We start from the raw sequence: 21,233 nt of genomic DNA, 5'->3' as shown, positions 1-21,233 counted from the left end.
TATAGATAGCGAGATTGATCTGGAAGACAATGAAATTAGAAATAAGGAGGATAAAGGTAACCATTACGTAAACCCTCCCTCGGTAGAGTCTCCGGTTGTCAATGATCCAAGAATTCCTTTATTTAATTGTCTCTGGTCCTAATGTATTTTTGTAATCGCAAATGTCACATATCAAAGGTTTTATCCCCCTCCCCTGGATAAAAGGATTCCAACGATAAATTTAATAACTGATGATGCTAATCCTCATATACATGAGTTGGTCGAGTCAAATCCATATTTAGATCTAGATAGTAATGTAGATGCACATGACCTTGGGCCTTCTACATATCCATCTCTTAAACCCAATTTAAGGTTAAATAACATTGTGTCGACACCTATTACACATGTGATAAATTTTACACACATAAATGACACACTCAACTCTTTTATATATATATATATATATATATATATATATATATATATATATATATATATATATATATATATATATATCTTTCTCTCTCTAGCTATTGTATTCTCTTATTTGTTTTGTCCCTAAAACAAAACAATAAATAAATAAATTAAAATCTCCAAAACCATCTACGATTCATTCATTCTCTCAAAATAAAGGACCATATATAGGCTTTTTAGTATGGTAACTCATCATATATGAAAATCCTTTACAAGGTCATATATAACATAACTAGTGGGTTAACTTCAACTCATGTGATTGAAGAAAACCTTAGAAAACTCTGGAAGTTGTAGATACCATTTACATTGGTGAAAAGCTTGGTTTTGAGTTCAACGGTTTTCATGGTCAAATCAGATCGATGAACGAATGTGATGGTGAAGATTATACCTTATGATGAATTTCTTTTCTTTGAATATTAGGGGATTAAGTAGAAACCACAAATTAGAGTGGGTGAGAAAACTAAAAATCTCACATAATTTGAAGTTTATGTCTATCCAAACCCAATTCGATGACTCATTAAAAACTAATTTTATAAAATTTTGGACCTTTCCCTTATGGATCTTTCTTATGTAAACATAACTGGTAGATCGGGAGGTCTTATATTGCTTTGGAATTCCTAATATTCAGTTTCAAGCACATGATATCTAACCAAAATTATTTGTCTTTCATTTGGTTATGTACATAGGATCTTGGAAGATGTCATTATCGTAAGTGTATATGCTCCATAAAGGGTGATCTACATTCCATAGAGAAGTCTAGAAACGATAATTGTGTATTTCTTAAGGAGTTAAATGCAGTTAGGTTCAAAAGTGATTATCTTAATTCAACTTTTTTTACGAGGCTAGTTTAGATGCATTTAACTCATTCATTATCACATTGAATATCTTTAAATATCATATGGAGTTCTCCATTACAAATTTGTGAGCTTCGAATATGCCAAACTTAGCAAGCTTGATCAGTTTCATCAATCATTGCCCAAATGCTGCTTTCCATGTAAGTTTTCCTATCACTGTCCTCTCATCCTCCTTAGCTTGAATGTCAATTTTGAACCTTAGGTTTTATAATAGTTGGTTACTAGATGAGAACCTTCATGATGTGGTATTAGTGGATGTCAATTCCATGTTTTCAACTTCTAAAAACGTCGATAAGCTCAAAACATTCCGCCTAAAATATAAAAGAATAAAAACATATTAATGAACAAAAATATAACATTGATAAGTTGGCAATGATAGTTGAATCTATACCACTTTCAAATGTGAAAAAAGACAAATGTATGTGAAAAAAAAAATTTATTGGAGTTAGAGGTTGCTAAAACATCAGATTTAAAATGAAGGCTATGTAGAATAAGCAATATATCGAGATGAAAGTTCTTGTTTTTCAATGATTTAATAAATCAAATCTTTGGAGGCAGGTTAAATGATCTTGTTATAAATGCACTTTGGAGCATTGATCAAAGCTTATCAAAATTAGTTCAAATCTCTCTTTTCTATTTATTGGGACTATCTTGTGGCACCATTCACACAATAAAAATAAAAATTGTTATCTAGAACTATTGAAGTGAAAAAGCCCCGAGCACAAACGATTACATCTTCAAGTTTTAATACATTTTTGGAGCATTTCCTAAGTCAACTTCTTGAGTCTATTCAAAGAATTCGAAATAGCTGGTACCATCAAAAAAGGCCCCTGCAAGAGGCGACTCCCTCCTAACGCCCCGTTTGGTCTACCCAACTGTATAAGGCCAAATAATGAATCAGACCCCACAACTCAACATAGAATGGACGCCTGCACATAAATTTAGTGAAGTGATTCCATTTTCTCTTCACATTTGTACCCTCATATGCGTGAAAGAAAAACATTACGAAGGTGAACACAAATAAATAACCAATTAAACCACTTGTCTTGTGGTGACTTGGTAATACATGTGGAAGATATGATGGATAATCTATTGACCAATGTTCAAATTTTGGCATCACTCAGCCCTTATGACCATGGAAGTTCGCCTGTAGTGACTCCAGGGCATGAGACAAAGCTTCATGTTTGCAGCGGGAGATTAGTCGGTACGCGAAAGCTGGTCCAGAAACTCTCGTTAGAGAAGTTCCTTTTCCAAAAATAAATAAATAACAATTATCCATTTTAATAATCTTTATTGTTCAAAACTCATATTCATATGTAGGAAAAACTTTGAAAACTGGTTACATACGGTCCTATATATAAAGGTGTATTAAATCTTGAAATAATAACATATAGCTGGTGGACCAAAAAAAAAAAAAAACTCGGTCGCACTGAATCGTAACCCTTTCTTGAACCGACTCAGTTCAACTCGGGCCAACTCATCTTAAACTCATTTCATTTTCCCCTTTTTTTCCCCAATCTGTTGCTCAACACACTCCCTTCTCCTCAAGACCGCATAGCATAAGAAACGCCTCTCGATCGGAGAATCAGCATACCCAGCTCAGAAAATAGGGTTCTTGCGTTGATAAATAATGGGGACTTTAGGAAGAGCAATCTACGTCGTCGGATCCTGGATCCGTGTAGCTGGCCAAACAGTTGATCGTGTCGGCTGCAGCCTCCAAGGCAGTCACCTCTTCGAAGAACAAGGTAAACCTCCCCCAACCCAATCCTTATTTCACTCTAATTCCGAAACCCATTTTCCCTAACATCGCTCTTTTTATATTGCTTTCCATGTGTTTGTTGTAATGCCAAAGAGAACACAAACAATTTAGGGCTGAAATTGAAATAACCTCATGCGCATTTTTTTCATCAAATTTAGATTCGTTCTTTTGAGAATCATGTTCGTTCCAAGTTTCAGTGTTTGTTACATGAATTTGATGTATGATTAACATACGCAACAATAGACTGATACGTCGAACAAAGTTCTGACCTTTTTTGTTCTTCGAATTGTGTTTACAACTTATATTGAATCTCTCTTTAGTGTCTAGGCATCGAACACTGATGAATCTGTTTGATAAAGACCCTGCGGTTGACAAAGATGCATTTGTTGCTCCTGGTGCTTCTGTAATCGGAGATGTTCAAGTAGGGCGTGGTTCCTCTATTTGGTATGGATGTGTTCTTAGAGGTAAGCAAAACTTTGACCAAATTTCTTCATATTCAGTTATTCATATTTCATACTTGTTTCAATGCTCTTAAGTCTTGTGATCTGTTGTTTTACATAATGTATGAAGTATCAATTTAAGGTTTTTTTGTGGTGTTTGATTTATCTTTTTTCAAAATTACTAATTTACCCCTCTATTTGTAGGTGATGTGAACAGTATCAGTATTGGATCTGGAACAAACATCCAAGACAATGCTCTTGTTCATGTAGCCAAATCCAACATTAGTGGAAATGTTCTCCCAACAACAATAGGAAACAATGTGACTGTAGGTGCGTATGCAAATAATAGCAACCTACTTTTTTTTAGTCTTTTTTGTAAATTACTAATTTACCCTTTTATTTTGTAGGTCATGGTGCTGTATTACATGGATGCACTGTTGAAGATGAAGCTTTTGTGGGCATGGGTGCCACCTTGCTTGATGGGACCCACGTTGAAAAAAATGCCATGGTTGCAGCTGGAGCTCTTGTTAGGCAAAACACAAGGATCCCATTTGGCGAGGTGTGTGAAAAAAAAATATAAAGTTTTCATTTTTATTATTTTGAATAAATTGATTCTTTTTTATAAAAGGGATTGGAATCTTCCATGCGTTTGGTTGGCAAGAAATGAAATGGAATTCACTAATAATGAGGGTATTTTGGTCTTTTTTAATGAAATTGGAATTCCTTTCACTGAACCCTAGGAATGATGAAATAGGATAATTGCATAGAATAGCAACAGGGAATGTGAAGGAATTGAATTCCATTGTTTTTGGCAACCAAACAAGGAATGGAATGGAATCACAAATTCTGATTCCAACAACAAACCAAACACGCACTAAGGATTCCATTTGGTGAAGTGTGTGAAAAAAATATAAACTTTTCATTTTTATGATTTTGAATAAACTGATTGTTTTTTTTATACAATTAGGGGACGTTTGGTTTGCAGAATGTTTTTGAAAGGAATGAGAATATGGAATGGAATTGGAATCATTCACACATTTGGTTGGCATGAAATGAAATGGAATTCACTAATAATTTTCTAATTTTTATTTTTTTCAATATACTCAATGAGGGTATTTTGGTCTTTTTATGAAAAAGAAGAATGAAATTGAATTCCTTTTCCCCAACCCTAGGAATTCACTAATAATTTTCTATTTTTATTTATTTCAATATACTCAATGAGGGTATTTTGGTCTTTTTATGAAAAAGATGAATGAAATTGAATTCCTTTCACCCAACCCTAGGAATTCACTAATAATTTTCTATTTTTATTTATTTCAAAATATTCAATGAGGGTATTTTGGTCTTTTTATGAAAAAAGAAGAATGAAATTGAATTCCTTTACTAACGCAACCCTAGGAATAATGAAATGGAATTCACTATTAGTTTTCTATTTTAATTTATTTCAATATATTCAATGAGGGTATTTTGGTCTTTTTAATGAAAAAAGAAGAATGAAATTGAATTCCTTTACTAGGAATAATGAAATGGAATTCACTAATAGTTTTCTATTTTAATTTATTCCAATATACATAGTGAGGGTATTTTGGTCTTTTTAATGAAAAAAGAAGAATAAAATTGAATTCTATTTACCCAACCCCAGGAACTCACTATTAATTTTCTATTTTTATTTATTTCAATATAAATAACGAGGGTATTTTGGTCTTTTTTTAATGAAAAAAAAAGGAGAATGAAATAGAATTCCCTTCACCCAACCCTAGGAATAATTGCATAGAATAGCAAAACGGAATTCCCTTCACTCAACCACCAAACAAGGAATGGAATGGAATCACTGATTCCGATTCCGACCACGAACCCCGCCCTAACCTTTTAAATTTTTTCAATGAATGAATGAATAGGTATGGGGAGGAAACCCCGCAAAGTTCATGAGGAAGCTAACAGAAGAAGAAATCGCATTCATATCCCAATCCGCAACAAATTACACCAATTTAGCCATGGTTCATGCTTCTGAAAATGCAAAGGGATTTGAGGAGATTGAATTGGAGAAAAAACTTCGTAAGAAATTCGCACGAAAAGATGAAGAATATGATTCCATGATTGGTGTGGTGCGTGAAACACCCGTGGAGCTTACCTTACCCGATAATATCCTACCACAAAAAGCACAAAAGACTACTACTGCTTCTTAGATATATCTCACTTAGGGTGGAGGGGTATGATGGTAATTTTCTCATTTGATGCAAGTTTTTTCTTTTTCACAAATAATTTTTTGGGGTTTGGGTTGTTGAAAGATCTTTAATCCCGGAGGGTAATGCTTTTTAAGCATGCTTGTTGTCTATTGTCATCATCTTGTTTTTTGATTTTTATAAAGAGAGATTTTGATGTCTTAATGGAACATAAATATGAATCTATATATGTGTTTATGGAGTTTATATTATGAGGTTTGTGGTTTGTTTGTTTTACCAATTTAAATTCAAACACAACAAACACATTTGAATGATTAATTTGTTTATTGAAACTAATTCTATTCTTTTGCTAATTCAATTACTTACTTTATTTATTTCGTTTCTATTAAACAAAATAAAGCCATATTGTTTAAACTTTAAAGCATGATTGGACACGATCATATGGTACAAAAAGCTTTTTATTAGTAGATTGGATTCGGTGGATATAATCATGTGTCTTATCTATGCTACAAAAAATAGAGATATACAACACTATTTTACCACTTTTTTTAAGATATGATGCAAGTTGCAAAGAGAATCCTATAAATATTGGAGGTATGGAGAATTGTGTATTATGTATAATGTTATATGATTTTTAATCTATTCTTAAAATGCTTAAAAAAATATCATATTTATGTAGCAAATGATTTAGACAATAAAACATTAAGTGGAAATAATCAACTAGGGGAAAAAAACAAAGGCCCACAAATGGTGATATTTAGCATAATTGATGTCTATAAAATATTGTTTGAAATCATCTTTAAATGTTAGTTGTTGCATTTATATTTAGAATCAACCAATGAGAAAAATATCTTCAATTTTATGTTGTAAAAATCCAATATTTTAAAATGGCAAAACGACATTCACACATTTAAATGTTTATATCCATAGTACTCATATTGCTTTAACAGATATTCGAGTTCAAACTTGTTCATACTACAGTGTGCAATTTGAGTTTCATCACAAAGAAACAAGGTCGAAACATGTAACTAATCAAGTTTAGGCTTGTAATGAGTTGATTTAAATTTTATCAAGTTTTTTAGAGCTAAATAATATGTAAGTGCTAAAATCTTTAGAGAAAATAGCTCCTAAGATTGAAGAATGTAGGATTGATAAAATATGGTTTCTAATTACTTGACCACTTGAAAAAGATTATGTTAAACCCATAACTTTTGTGTTAAGTCCGAGATTGGCCCAGTTGAGCTCATCTTGTCTTTGCGAAATTGCGATCCAAGTTTTTATGAGTTCGAAGAAGTCATAATAACGAATAAATTATTAATAAAATATAATGTTCTTTAGTTAGACTATAAGTTGGGAGGAAAAAAGATGATAGATTATCATTGCATGCGTGCTCTAAAAATTGTTAAACTCCCGTTTACAATCATATACCCACCTTGTTGTGTAGTTCACTAACCCCTATGGTGGGCATAATTGTGATTCAAATTATATATATATATATATATATATATATATATATATATATATATATATATATATATATATATATATATATATATATATATATATATATATATATATATATATATATATATAAAGAAAGAGAGAGAGAGAGAGAGAGAGAGAGAGAGAGAGAGAGAGAGAGAGAGAGAGAGAGAGAGAGAGAGAGAGAGAGAGAGAGGTTAGGTTGTTCTTATTATCTATTGTTTGCATGTAAGATTGATTCTGGACCAATCATTTTAGTTATTTTAAGAAAGTAATTAATGCATATTACATGTTGAAGATATAATAAGTATTAATTAAATCTTCAATATTTAATATGCAATAATTACTTTTTTAAAATAACTAAAATGAATGGTCCAGAATCAATCATACATGCACACAATAGATACTAAAACATTTGAACCTAACTATATATATATATATATATATATATATATATATATATATATATATATATATATATATATATATATATATATATATATATATATATATATATATATGGGCTTAGGGAATATGTGGCTGTTATGTACCTAATATTAGGTATAGAACCATAAAAAACTACATAGTTTTAACAAAATGCAATCAAATCTCTCTACCATCTTTTTTCTATCTTCTATTAGAGTAGATGATAGGCTTTTTACATATTTTTATGGAGTTTTAAATATTTAATTTTGCACCACAAACCATGTATAATAATACATTATCAACTATCTATAAGTCTTCATATTCAAATTTAATATAGAAAACTATAGTGAAAGAGTGAAATTGTTCATCAAAAACCCAATAAACTTCTTCTCATAACACATCAAGAAGAACCATCCAAGTATACATATGGTAGGTGTCAAAGAAAGTTATGAAGCGTACTAGACGTCTAATATAAACAACACATTTGAAATATATAGATGTTGGGGATAAATTATGAAATCAGAAATAATATAAGCTCAAAAGCATTATGAATAAGCTAACAATGAAAAAAAATTGTGTTTTTTTTAACTAAAATGAAGTTAATTTTGATGGTTCTATACCTAATATTACATACATGACAACTACATATTCACTTTTCCCTATATATATATATATATATATATATATATATATATATATATATATATATATATCCTTATTCTAATAAAAGAATAGTTTCATTCTCCTTTTGACACGTGTCATCCTATTAGGCCTCCTAATTAATGAATATTTTATTCTCATTTTGCCATGTGTCATCCTATTATTTCTATTAATTAATGCATGCCACTTGTCAACCTATTAATTATCCATTTCAAATTTTAAATTTCTCCCTCTAATTATATTAAATTAATAACATTAGAATAAAAATAAAAATAAAATTAATACAAATTATAAAGTGATATAATTTTACATATTTATTTAAACTAATGATTAAAATTTATATAACTAAAAAAATCTCTTAATTAATAATTTATTTAAAATAACTTATTAACAATTTTGAGTTTTTACTATAAAAGTTTGATTAATTTTTTTAACCGTAGTTCCTACGGGTTATAAACTAGTATATATATATATATCCTTTCTAATAAATGAAAGTTTTTTTTTGCCACATGTCACATTCTCATTTGGTTTGCCAAATGTCATTTTGTGGTTATTTAATTTTTTTCACATGCCATTTTATGAGTTTTTATATTTTATTAAATTCCACATAATATTTTAATGTAATAATTGCAATAAATATAGTACCTAATAAATATTAATTTCATTAATACACTTACCTTCTAATTTCAAAATTTCCAAAATTAAAGCTCATTAGTTTCTTTTCTTTATATAAATTAATTGTTTAAATTTAAAAGATAAAAAACATTTTCTTTATAATAAATCATTATTTTTCTTATTTTCTTATAAATTCCAAGTTCTTAAATATTTTGACATTTATATTTAACTTTTTTTTAAAATTAATCCATTAATACATGGGTCTCACAACTAGTACTCTAATAAATAAAGATTTGTTTTTGCCACATGTTACATTTTCATTCTTTTTGGTACATGTCATTTTATGGTTATTTTAAATTGATTTTTATTCTACATGTCATTTTATGGTTTTTTCATTTTATTAAATTACCAAATGATATTCAAATATAATAATAAATGCATATCAATTTCATTAATGTACTTTCCTTCTAATTTCAAACTTACTAAATTAAAACATCATTAGTTTCCTTTTTTATTTATCTAAATTATTTGTTTAAATTAATTTTTTTAATAATTCAATATTTTTCTTACTTTTCTTATAAATTCAAACTTCTCAAATATTTAGAATTTCATATTTATTTTTTATTTTAAAAAACTCATGTAATACTTGGGTCTCACACCTACTATACTCTAATAAATAGAGATTTGTTTTTGCCACATGTCACATTCTCAATCATTTTGTCACATGTCATTTTGTGGTTATTTTAAATTAATTTTTATTCTAAATGTCATTTTATGGTTTTTCTATTTTATTAAATTCCAAATGATATTTAAATTTAATAATAAATGCATATCAATTTCATTAATGGACTTTCCTTTTAATTTCAAACTTATTAAATTAAAGCCTCATTAGTTTCCTTTTTTTTGTTGATCTAAATTATTTGTTTAAATTTAAAAAAGAACAAAAATATTTTTTAATAATTCAATATTTTTCTTGTTTTTCTTATAAATTCTAACTTCTCAAATATTTAGAATTTCATAGTACTTTTTCTTTTAATTAAACTCATGTAATACATGGGTCTCACACCTAGTAATTTAAGGCACATGTCAAACTCTCATTGATTTGGCAACATGTCATTTTGTGGTTATTTTCAATTAAATTTTTTCCACATGATATTTTGTGGTTTCTTTTTTTTTTTTTTTTTCATTTTATCAAATTCCACATAATATTTAACTGTAACAATTATAATAAATGTATATCAATTTCATTAATTGACTTTCCGTTTAATTTTAAAATTTGTAAATTAAAACCTCATTAGTTTCTTTTGTTTATTAATCTAAATTAAGTGTTTAAATTTACAAAAAAAAAAACACATTAATTTTAACAATTCAATACTTTTCTAATTTTCTTATAAACTTAATCTTTTAAATGTTAAGAATTTCATATTTTATTTTTCTTTTAAATAAACTCATGTAATACATGAGTCTTACACCTAATACACACACACACAAACACACACACACACACATATATATATATATATATATCCCTATTCTAATAAAAGAATAATTTCATTCTCCTTTTTAATGTGTCACCCTCTTAGACCTCCTAATTAATGCATATTTTATTCTCTTTTTATCATGTGTCACCATATAATGTTTTCTAATTAATGCATGCCGTTTGTCAACCTATTGATTCTGCATTTTAAATTTAAAAATATAAATTTCCCACTCTAATTACATTAAATTAATAACAATAGAATAAAACTTAAAATAAAATTAATAAAAAATATAAAGTGATATAATTTCACATATTTATTTAAATCGATTATTAAAATTTATATAACTAAAAAATTCTATTAATTAATAATTTATTTCAAATAATTGATTAGTAATTTTGAGTTTTTATTATTAAAGTTTAATTAATTTTATAACCGTGGTTCTCACGGGTTATAAACTAGTATATATATATATATATATATATATATATATATATATATATATATATATATATATAATGTGAGATTAATTACATACATATAAACAATTTAACAATAATATCATTTTAAGTTATAAAAATATTTGAGTATCATATATTCATATCGGTTATAATTTTTAACATACATAATAATAATTATTTTACTACTAATTATGATATAAACAATTTCATATATTTTGTAATAGTTAATGAAAATTAATATGGTAATAGTGTTAATCCAAACAATTAATTAGTATATTTACAATTAATACTCTGACTTTTATAAAATATGTCAAATTAATTAGATGGCTATAAATTCAAATTTTGCATAGTAAAAAACATAAACGTATAGAAGCTCACGGTCTAATTATGAAGAACATCTCGATTTTTGTTGTCTTTATGCTTGTTAGCATCCTTGCTATAGGTAAATTTTCTTTTACTCTTTCAAATTTAAAACTTACGCTTCAGAATATATATATATATATATATATATATATATATATATATATATATATATATATATATATATATATATATATATATATATATATATATATATATATATATATATAAACCATCCAGTGTAATTGTATCCATTGTTCACAACTGTCATAAAAAAACCAAATAATACGTTATAACAGTTAAATGTTAACTTATGAAATTGTATGTTTTGTTGGTTCTAAAATAACATACGTAAAATAAAGATTTAATCATTATTATACCCTGATTTATTTTTTTAAGGATTTATTTAAATATGAGTTAATGTCATCGTTGCCCAACTATCTATCAACTTTTATTTTAAATTGTCATGCATATATTTTTTTAGTAACCATAGTCCTTAAACTTTGAATTGATCTGCTAAAAAATTGATTAATGTAATATTTGTTCGGTTTTACTGGTAAAAAAAATACTTAACTTTATTATTTTTTATGCTTTTTAAGTTAGTCATGACCATCAATGTGCCTTAATTTTAAGTCCAATGACATTATAGCTCATTAATGTTTGTTTTATGGTCCAATTAGATCCTTATGCTACGACATATTATATTAAATGACGATAATCGTTTTTGTGTGTAGGTAGCATTAGTATGACTGAAGGGATAATAGATGATCCGACACATTGCTGCACCCCCGAGTCGGCTGATTGGTTGCCGTTTTGTTGCTGTCTTACTGGAAAACCGATTACAGTAGAAAACTGTGGTAGTAAAAGTAATTGCTATGTTACCTTTCAAGAATGTTTAGAAAATTGTTCTATTCATATGTGTGATGTACCAAATTTGAAGTTTCAAACAATGAAGACAACTAAGTAAAATAGTTGTTGTTTTCTCTACGTATTAAAACTAAAAAGTCTCATATCCTATTACATAGAATCTAATTCATAAAAAACGAAAATTATATAAAGGAACAAAACTTATTTTAGCGGGTAAAAAAACAAATTTGCAATTCGTACATGTGATTACAAATCTCATAAAAGTTTGTAATGTTTAAATAAATAGAAGACAAATTTTCATAACTAGTGGATATGGTGGATATGGTTTGTAAAATATTATATTTTAAGGACTTCTATAAAAAAAGGTAATGCAGTTAGTCCCTATGGTTTTGAAAATTGTTGGTCCCTATCATTCTAGCGTTAACTTTAACTTTTGTATAATAAGATTTTTTTTCCTAAATAACCAAAATACACTTGGACCAAATCTGAAAACTATATATACCTTATGGATCAATTTTAGAAACTTGAATATATATATATATATATATATATATATATATATATATATATATATATATATATATATATATATATATATATATATATATATATATATATATATATATATATATATATATATATATATATATATATATATATATATATATATATATATATATATATATATACTGGTGGTGTACCCGTACGATGCGACGACAACGAGTAGCATCTTCCAAAAATTAATTTTCGGGCGACGATTAGTTTCATTTCTGCGTGCTTATTTTGATTAAAAAACAATGTGAATTTATGTTTTTGTTTAAAAATACATGTATATTTCTATTTTTATTATTTACGTAAGTTTTTGTTTTTTCAAGTTAAAAGTAAATTAATTTTCTGTTTTGATTTAAAAAAAGAAATATATTGTTGTTTTGTGTTAAAAAATTTTCTTTTACTGTATTTTCTGTATAATTAGTAGTACATTGCTTTTTCATTTTAAAATTTAAATAAATTGTTTTTTAAGTTGAAATTAAAATGCATAATTTCGTTAAACATTGAAATATCATATTTGTCAGACCTAACATTTAAATATCATATTTGTTTTTCTTACTATTTTAATATATATATATATATATATATATATATATATATATATATATATATCCAAATCTATTTTTTTGATAATTTTTATTTGTTTATAATTCTTTTTTATATTCTTAAATTATTATAATGGAGAAACATCTTAAAAAGTAACAATATTACCCCTTGATTTTGACCACTTGATTTCTACAATTAATTCAGTATTTGCAATTGACCATTTCGATTCTTGATTTTAAGAAGCTAATAGTTTTTATTTTTTAACCTACTAGTCTTGTTATTGTAACACTATTTGCAATTGACCATTTCGATTCTTAATTTTAAGAAGCTAATAGTTTTAATAGAATCTAGATGGAGATAGACCGGTGTGTGTAAAGCAAACATGCTTGACTGCTTGTACCATTCACGCTTTCCGGCAAACGAAGGGGTGGAGTTATCCATGGTTTAAATCAATTTAATAAAATTAATGAGCAATTTCATATTCAATTATGAAAAATAATAAATTTAAAACTTGTATATAAATTTAAAATCAAATAAGTGACATGGTTTATACAGTGGCGAATCTAGAACCCAAAACCACGTGGTTCCTTATGTAAGTGAAACCGAAAAAATAAGAGAGTAAATAATACTAGTGTCAGGCTAGTGCCTGGAGGAGGGGCGGTGTTGGGCCGGTAGCGATGGTCGGACGGCGAACGACAGATGGGTGGAAGCAATCATCAGGACGACATCGTATGATGCTTCAAGGATGTTGATCAATATTGCCCCAACCTAAGCGACGTTTCATATTTCAAGCATTTTTTTTGCTATTTTATCCTTTTTTTTTTTTTAATTTTAAATGGACTGGACTTTTGTCTAATTATTACATTGTAAGTGGATTGAAGCATTGAACTATTTTAAGTAGATTGAAATATAAAATATAGGATTTATACACTTTGATCTATTTTTCTTTTTAGTGAATTTTATAAGGTATGTCCTTGAAAATTTATTAGGTAATTTATACTATTTTTTTTTTTAAAAATAGATGGGTCCTAGAACCCACCTTCACAAAGCATAGATACGCCTCTACATGGTTATAAAATAAGGATTGTACCTTGGTCGATTGATATAATGAAAGTAAAAAAACATAATAACATGTAACTTTATAAACACTTAAACTGGCTTCTAATGTTCAAATTATAAAACCTTTAAATATTTTTTGAAAAATTAGTAATTATCAAAATACCAAAAGGTCATATAAGTAAATTGTTGCCAAAATAATGATAAAGCATATCGATGTGTACACATCGAATTATTTATGTTTTATATTTTGGTATATTTTAATTTATTGAATTCTTGAATGTTATGATAAACTCGTGATAATAACTTTTAACGTATAATATATAAAAGAAAACAGAGAAATATATATTACATATAATAAATTTGTTTTATCATTTTAATAAATTCCATATGAAAATTATATGATTTTTGTTAAAAATAATAGAAACAAAATAATTATTGGACTTTATAATTAATTAATAGGTAATATAGTTAACGCATCAATATATATTACATGTAATAAATTTGTTTTATCATTTTAATAAATTCCATATGAAAATTATATGATTTATGTTAAAAATAATAGAAACAAAATAATTATTGGACTTTATAATTAATTAATAAGTAATATAGTTAACGCTTCAATTTTAAATAAAGCACTTATGTTTGGATCATATAAGTACATAGCTTGTTATTTTAGTCTAAATTGATTTATATCCAATATGTTAAACTATGAAAATTAAATAAGAATACAAATTTATTCAAAGTTAAATAGCTATTATTAATTGAATTAGTAACAATAAATATAAAAAAAATAAAAAAAAATACCTTGTCTTTTCAACGGAAATCATTAGTAATTTGAGTAAATTGCACGAATGGTCCCTATGGTTTAGGGTAATTTATGCGTTTAGTCCCTAACTTATTTTTTTTAACTCAGAAGGCCCCTACTATTTGTTTTTGTTATGCGCTCGGTCCCTGTCTTACCTAAAAAGACTATTTTGCCATTGATTTTTTTTAATTTATATAAATAAACACACATCCAACCCTATCCCATCACCTTACATGTAACGCTCTAAATCAGGTATTACTTGAAAACCCTCGATTATTTCCAATTTTGGCACAAATGGTCCCTTGGAGTACGTCGGGCGTACTTATGGTTACACTTAGCGTAAGGTGCATAAGTGATCGCAGGGGCATCTCGCGTACGCAGGGCGTACGTAAGGGTACGCCGAGCGTATGCAATTAAAGACCAAAACCCTAAATCCGGACTTGAACCCTATTTAAACACATTTTAACCTCTTGGACTAAACCCTATCAACCTCTTTAGCCCCATTTCACCTACTTTCAGCTGAGTTAGTGTGAGAGTGAGAGTTTGAGCTTAAGAAGAAGGTTTTGGTGGCCATTTTGGAGTTCTTTCAAGAAGGAAAGTTGCTAGTCAAGCTTGGGACAATTTGGTGCCTCAATAATTTGCATTGTGGTAATCTTGCAAGGCTTCTGGAGGTAAAAAGCTTGCACATTTCCATCTAAATCCTTAGATCTAGCTAGGGTTTTCTAGTTTTGTCTATTTGGTTGATTTTGGACCTCTTTTGGTGAGTTAAGCAACTCCATGAGATGGGAATGACAGATCGGAGGTCCCTTGGTCATTTAGATGCATAAAAATGGAGTCTTGATGGATGTATTAGTCTCATGCATGGGTTAAAGACCTTTGAAAGGTCTTAATGGAGGTGTTAGAAGTTTATGAGGCATGCAAGGGCATAAAGCTGGCAACTTTATGCCTTAGGACGTTTTAACAAGCCTAGATATGACTTTTGGACGTGAAGGAATCGAGCATTAAACACTTAATGGAGGAAGTGCCTAATCTGGTCGTACATTGGGCGTAGCCCGTTGTACGCAACGTGTAGTCCCCAAACCCTCAGTACGTTGCACGTACCAGGATGGTTCGTCGAGCGTACGCAACACAATTGGGCCTTAATCTGTTTTGGTCCTTTGAGCCTGTGGGCCTCATTTGGTTATAGGGTATGGTTGTATTCTGTGAGTTATGGGCTTTTTCATCTGTTATGGGCCATGGATGCAATGGTTGGGCCTTATTGGGCAACGAGGTCCATTAAGGATATTGGACTTGGACTTTGGGGCCCATTAGCAAGGAAAGGGTATCTGGGCCATGGGGAGGGGTTAGAGGTTGGATTTCCCTTGGTTAACTTAAAGTCCTAACATTGATTATATTACTAATATTATTATTCAACTCAGGAGATTACAGACTGTTAGGAGGGGAATATTTGTATTCAACAGACTGAGGTGAGTCTCCTCACCATACCAATGGGTCTAAGGCACCAAGGCCGACCCATTATGTAATTATGATACATGTGTTAGACATTCTGTGATTCGATATGCTATGTGGTTGTGTTTGCATGTAAAACCTCGGGGGGTTCCCGAGGTACTTAGGTGTAAGACCTTGGAGGGTTTCCTTGGCATCCTAGGTCAATGACCTCGGTGGGGTTCCCAAGGCATTGGGCTAAGACCATGTGGGGGTTCCCATGGCACCCGGAGTAAGACCGTGGAGGGTTTCCAGGGCTTCCTTATGTGATTGGCATGCATGGTTTATGTGCTTTGGATAACTATTTAGCTAGTATGATATACTATATGTGTTTGTGTGTGGGTGTGCTCTGGGGAACTCACTAAGCTTTCAATCTTACCATTTGTGGATTTGTTTCAGGTACATCTGTAACGTCCGTAGATTAGGGCTAGTCAATTTAAGGACAATAAGCGTCAAAAATGACTTTTTTATGGAAGATTATTTTGAAGCAATAATCTTAACTAAGTTGTAATATATGTTACAAGGATTCCGTACATATAAAGAACGCTGAAATCCGAGTTATAACGAAGAAGTTATGACCCGTTGAAGTTTCACAACAGAACCGACACGACGCTGAATGACGTAAAAAGTGAATTTACGTTAGAGCGATATTTAGCCTTAACGATCTAAACGAAAGTCGTATAGTTCATTAAACTGTGATCGTGCATAAAAAGAACGTCCAAATCTGACTTCGTATGAGGAAGTTATGATTTTTCTAAGTTTCGACTTAGCGGTATGCAGCCCGAATACTCGATTTGTGATCGAGCAATTTTTAGCCGAAATAATCTAAACGAGAATCGAAGATCTCGTCATTAGTAGTGCAACGATAAAAGACAGACGAAAACGGACGTCGGATGAAGAAGTTATGAATTTATAACGGAGTTTTCCTGTCCCGGCCTACTAAAAATAAATAATAAAAATAAAATCAAAATTAGCTGACGGAGTCTAAACGAAAGTTGTAGAGCGTAGTATCACCTACGCGTGAATATAAAAAATGTCATGAGGATGATATGAATTTTTGAAGTTTATTAAATAATTAAAATATATATTTAATCCTTAATTCGGATGTATATCCGAAGGAGTCATTGATCTTATCCGAAGTACGCCCAGCGTACTCCGGTGCATGAACCCCTCAGAGCCGAGTGCCTCGCATACGTAAGCGATGACGTTTTTTGGCACTACGCCCCGCGTAGCTAAGCATTATGCCCAGCGTAATGCGAGGGTTCAGCCTTATAAATACCTTGCGAGGGCAGCCGACCTATAATCAAGTGATGCAGAGAGAAATGCACCAGATAATCAACAATCAGAAGATTCGAAGCTTCATGATGAATCAATCTCGCTTTCGAATCTAAACCCAAATGAAATATCTGATGGTCAGTGGAGGGGGAGCACTTGCATTCAAACACTTTTGTTGAGGGGGAGCATTCTTACGAAGTAGATAATTTGTCTACCAATATTGATGTTGAGGGGGAGCCAATAACTGAAGACGAGCCAATACACGAAGAGGAGCAAATACTCGAGGGGGAGCCAATACTTGAGAAGGATCCAATACTACAAGGGGAGCATTTTGATAATGCTGAGGATGCATGTTCAATAAATGGATCAGAAACCGATGCTATGTTTGAAGATGCACCTTTGGACTTTGATCCTAATTATCCACCATTGGATAAATGGACAAGAAATCATCCAAAAGAACAAATTCTTGGAGATCCACAAGCGGGGGTATTGACAAGGGCTCAACTTCGTGTTTAATGTTTTTATTTCCAAAATCAAACCAAAGACTGTTAAGGTTGCAATGGAACACTCTGATTGGGTTATTGCTATGCAAGCTGAATTGTCTGAATTCGAAAGAACAAGGTTTGGAGATTAATTCCTAAACCTGTTGATGTTTCAATTGTTGGACTTCAATGGATTTTTAAAAACAAAACCGATAAAGATGGAAACATTATTCGAAATAAGGCCAGACTTGTTGTTAAAGGATATTCTCAACAAGAAGGAATTGATTATGAAGAAACATTTGCCCCTGTCGCAAGACTCGAGGCTGTTCGTATTTGTCTGGCTTATGCAACTCATAAAGATTTCGACGTTTATCAAATGGATGTAAAATGTGCATTCTTAAACGGCAAACTTGAAGAAATAGTTTATGTTGAACAACCACCAGGTTTTATAAATAACGAACATCCTGATCATGTTTATATTTTAGATAAAGCTGTGTATGGGTTGAAACAAGCACCAAGAGCATGGTATGCAACATTAACATCATTTTTGAAACAATCTAAATTTAAACAAGGATCAGTTGATCCCACTTTATTTCGAAAGAAAGTTGGGAGTCACCTGATGCTTGTTCAAATTTATGTTGATGATATAATTTTTGGCTCTACTGACCCTGTTTTGTCTAAAGAATTCGAAGGCTTGATGAAAAGCAAATTCGAAATGAGTATGATGGGCAAAATTAATAATTTTTGGGTTTGAATATTCGTCAAAGCAGAGAAGGCATCTTCATTAATCAGGAGAAATATATGAAGAATCTGCTAGAAAATTTTGGAATGAGGAATAGCACAAGGTTACGAGTACCAATGGCAATGGGCATAAAGTTAACTCCTTCGTTAGACAAATCTGCTGTTGATATCACTCTGTATAGAAGCATGATAGGGTCATTATTGTACCTAACTGCCAGTCGACCTGATATTATGTTTTCTGTTTGTAATTGTGCAAGGTATCAATCGAATCCACGTGAGCCACATCTAACAGCAGTGAATAATATTTTTCGATATTTGAAATGCACCACTTCGTTAGGTTTTGGTATCCTTCAAAAACAGGGTTCTTTATACAAGCTTATTCAGATGCGGATCTGGGAGGATGCAGTCTTGATCGGAAAAGCACAATTGGTGGGTGTCAATTACTAGATGGAAAATTGGTCAGTTGGCAATCGAAGAAGCAAACATGTGTTTCGATTTCTACAGCTGAGGCTGAATATGTTGCTGCAGCTGCGTGTACATCACAAATTATTTGGATTCAAAGTCATTTACGTGATTATGCTATAAATATGAAAAAGATTCCTTTATATTGTGATTCACAAAGTGAAATAAGAATTTGTCATAATCCTGTGCAGCATTCGAAGACCAAGCACATTGATCTCATATATCATTTCATAAAAGATCATGTGGAAGAAGGAAATTTTGAAGTTCATTTTGTGAAAACAACGGAATAGTTGGCAAATATTTTCACAAAGGCATTGGATGAAAAATCATTTCTTCGTATTCTAGAAGGATTGGGAATGCTTGATGGAAATTCAATTTCATATGACAAAAGCAAAGAGTGATGGGTCATAATGATTTGGTGAACTGAAGGACAGTTTGCTTACAAATTGTTCAGCATTCAGAGGATACTGTTCATGGTCAACGCTTCGAATGGTTCGCATTCGTATGTTTTGTTCCTTGATGACGTTTGTATTCAAACTACTGTTCAAAGTCAACTGTTCGAATGCTTCGTGTTCGTTTGTTTTGTTCTTTGAAGATATTCTTATTCAGAGGTCATTGTTCTAAGTCAAATCTTCACATGACTTCGCATTCAAAATCTTCGCATTCACATACATTTCAACTAAGGTTAGGTTTATGATTCATTTTGTAGTTTGTAATTTTTGAAAAATCAAAAATCCAAAAAGATTTTATGTTTATTCGTTTTTGTTTTAGAAAAATTAAAAATCCAAAAAGATTTTATTTGGTTATGTTTTTAATTTTGAAAAAATTCAAAAAACTCAAAAATATTTTTGTTTTCTTTGTTCATTAAATTTTGTGTGCTGAGACTTTAGTACAGGGCTTAATGCGAAGAGGTCATGCTTTTGTGTTTCTACAGGAAGGTATTAAATTCTTTTTAAAAACTAGTTAGGATGTCCCTAGAAGCATACTGATGTATGTAGACCAAAAGCCTCAACAAGACTCAATGTGTGAGAAAGGAAATCCTTGATGAAATTATCTCATGAAAATTTCTTCCCAACAAGGCTTGTATTCGCATTAGTCAACAGAGCTACCTTACTTTTCTCATAAGAGTTAAGAGTTTTCTGTTTTGTCCATTATAACAGAGGTACACTTCGATTCTTAACCAATCTTTTTATACCAAACAATTCTTTCAATCCAAATTTTTGAAGAGATTTGTCCTTGAGGTCTTTGATCAAACCAATCAAAACCTAGACAAATCACAAGTCTGTGTTTATGATCTAACATCATGAGTCGGTGATGGAAGTGAAACCCAAACATCATAAACCTTAAGGAATTGACGGGGAACTTTGTTCCAGAACTTACGAAACATTTGTTTCGGTACCTTTTATACTCCAAATTGTATTCATTTTTTTAGTGGTCTTGATCAAACATTCGAAACCTACGATGTTTGTTCCCAACAAGATCCAGCATAATATTTTTTTCATGAATATGATTTCCGTGTGAGTATATTTCGAAAATACTTGTTACGTTGAATATCATTCTAAACCAATTTGTCACTGACTACACTGGTCACACAAATAATTTCGGTTACAATTAATCACCTTATGTTAAGGCTGATATGTAACGAAATTTTCGAAGCCCCCCATTAGTCTTATAAAAGAAACCCTTCGAAACTTCTCTACAAGTTGTCGATTGTAATTCACGGGAAACCAAGCAAGCTGTTGATTATCTTTCTTGATAATTTTCGAAGAAATCTTTGCCCGGGATTTAACT

The 21,233-nt window shown here is 30.0% G+C and overlaps 1 protein-coding gene across 1 annotated transcript; it reads left to right on the top strand.

Annotated features, from left to right (window-relative positions):
• The first annotated feature begins 2,813 nt into the window (after positions 1-2,813).
• LOC111916158 (gamma carbonic anhydrase 2, mitochondrial) lies at positions 2,814-5,940 on the top strand. The gene is made up of 5 exons (XM_023911795.3): positions 2,814-3,052; positions 3,387-3,530; positions 3,711-3,836; positions 3,914-4,065; positions 5,405-5,940. The coding sequence occupies exons 1-5, from the start codon at positions 2,938-2,940 to the stop codon at positions 5,690-5,692; spliced, it is 825 nt and encodes a 274-aa protein (XP_023767563.1). The 5' UTR covers positions 2,814-2,937; the 3' UTR covers positions 5,693-5,940.
• Positions 5,941-21,233: the final 15,293 nt, after the last annotated feature.

The sequence above is a fragment of the Lactuca sativa genome, chromosome 3, assembly GCF_002870075.4.
Source record: "Lactuca sativa cultivar Salinas chromosome 3, Lsat_Salinas_v11, whole genome shotgun sequence".
In the NCBI taxonomy this organism is placed as follows: domain Eukaryota; kingdom Viridiplantae; phylum Streptophyta; class Magnoliopsida; order Asterales; family Asteraceae; genus Lactuca; species Lactuca sativa.
Note: the sequence above shows the minus strand (reverse complement) of the source record. Positions and strands in the feature narration are given on the sequence as shown.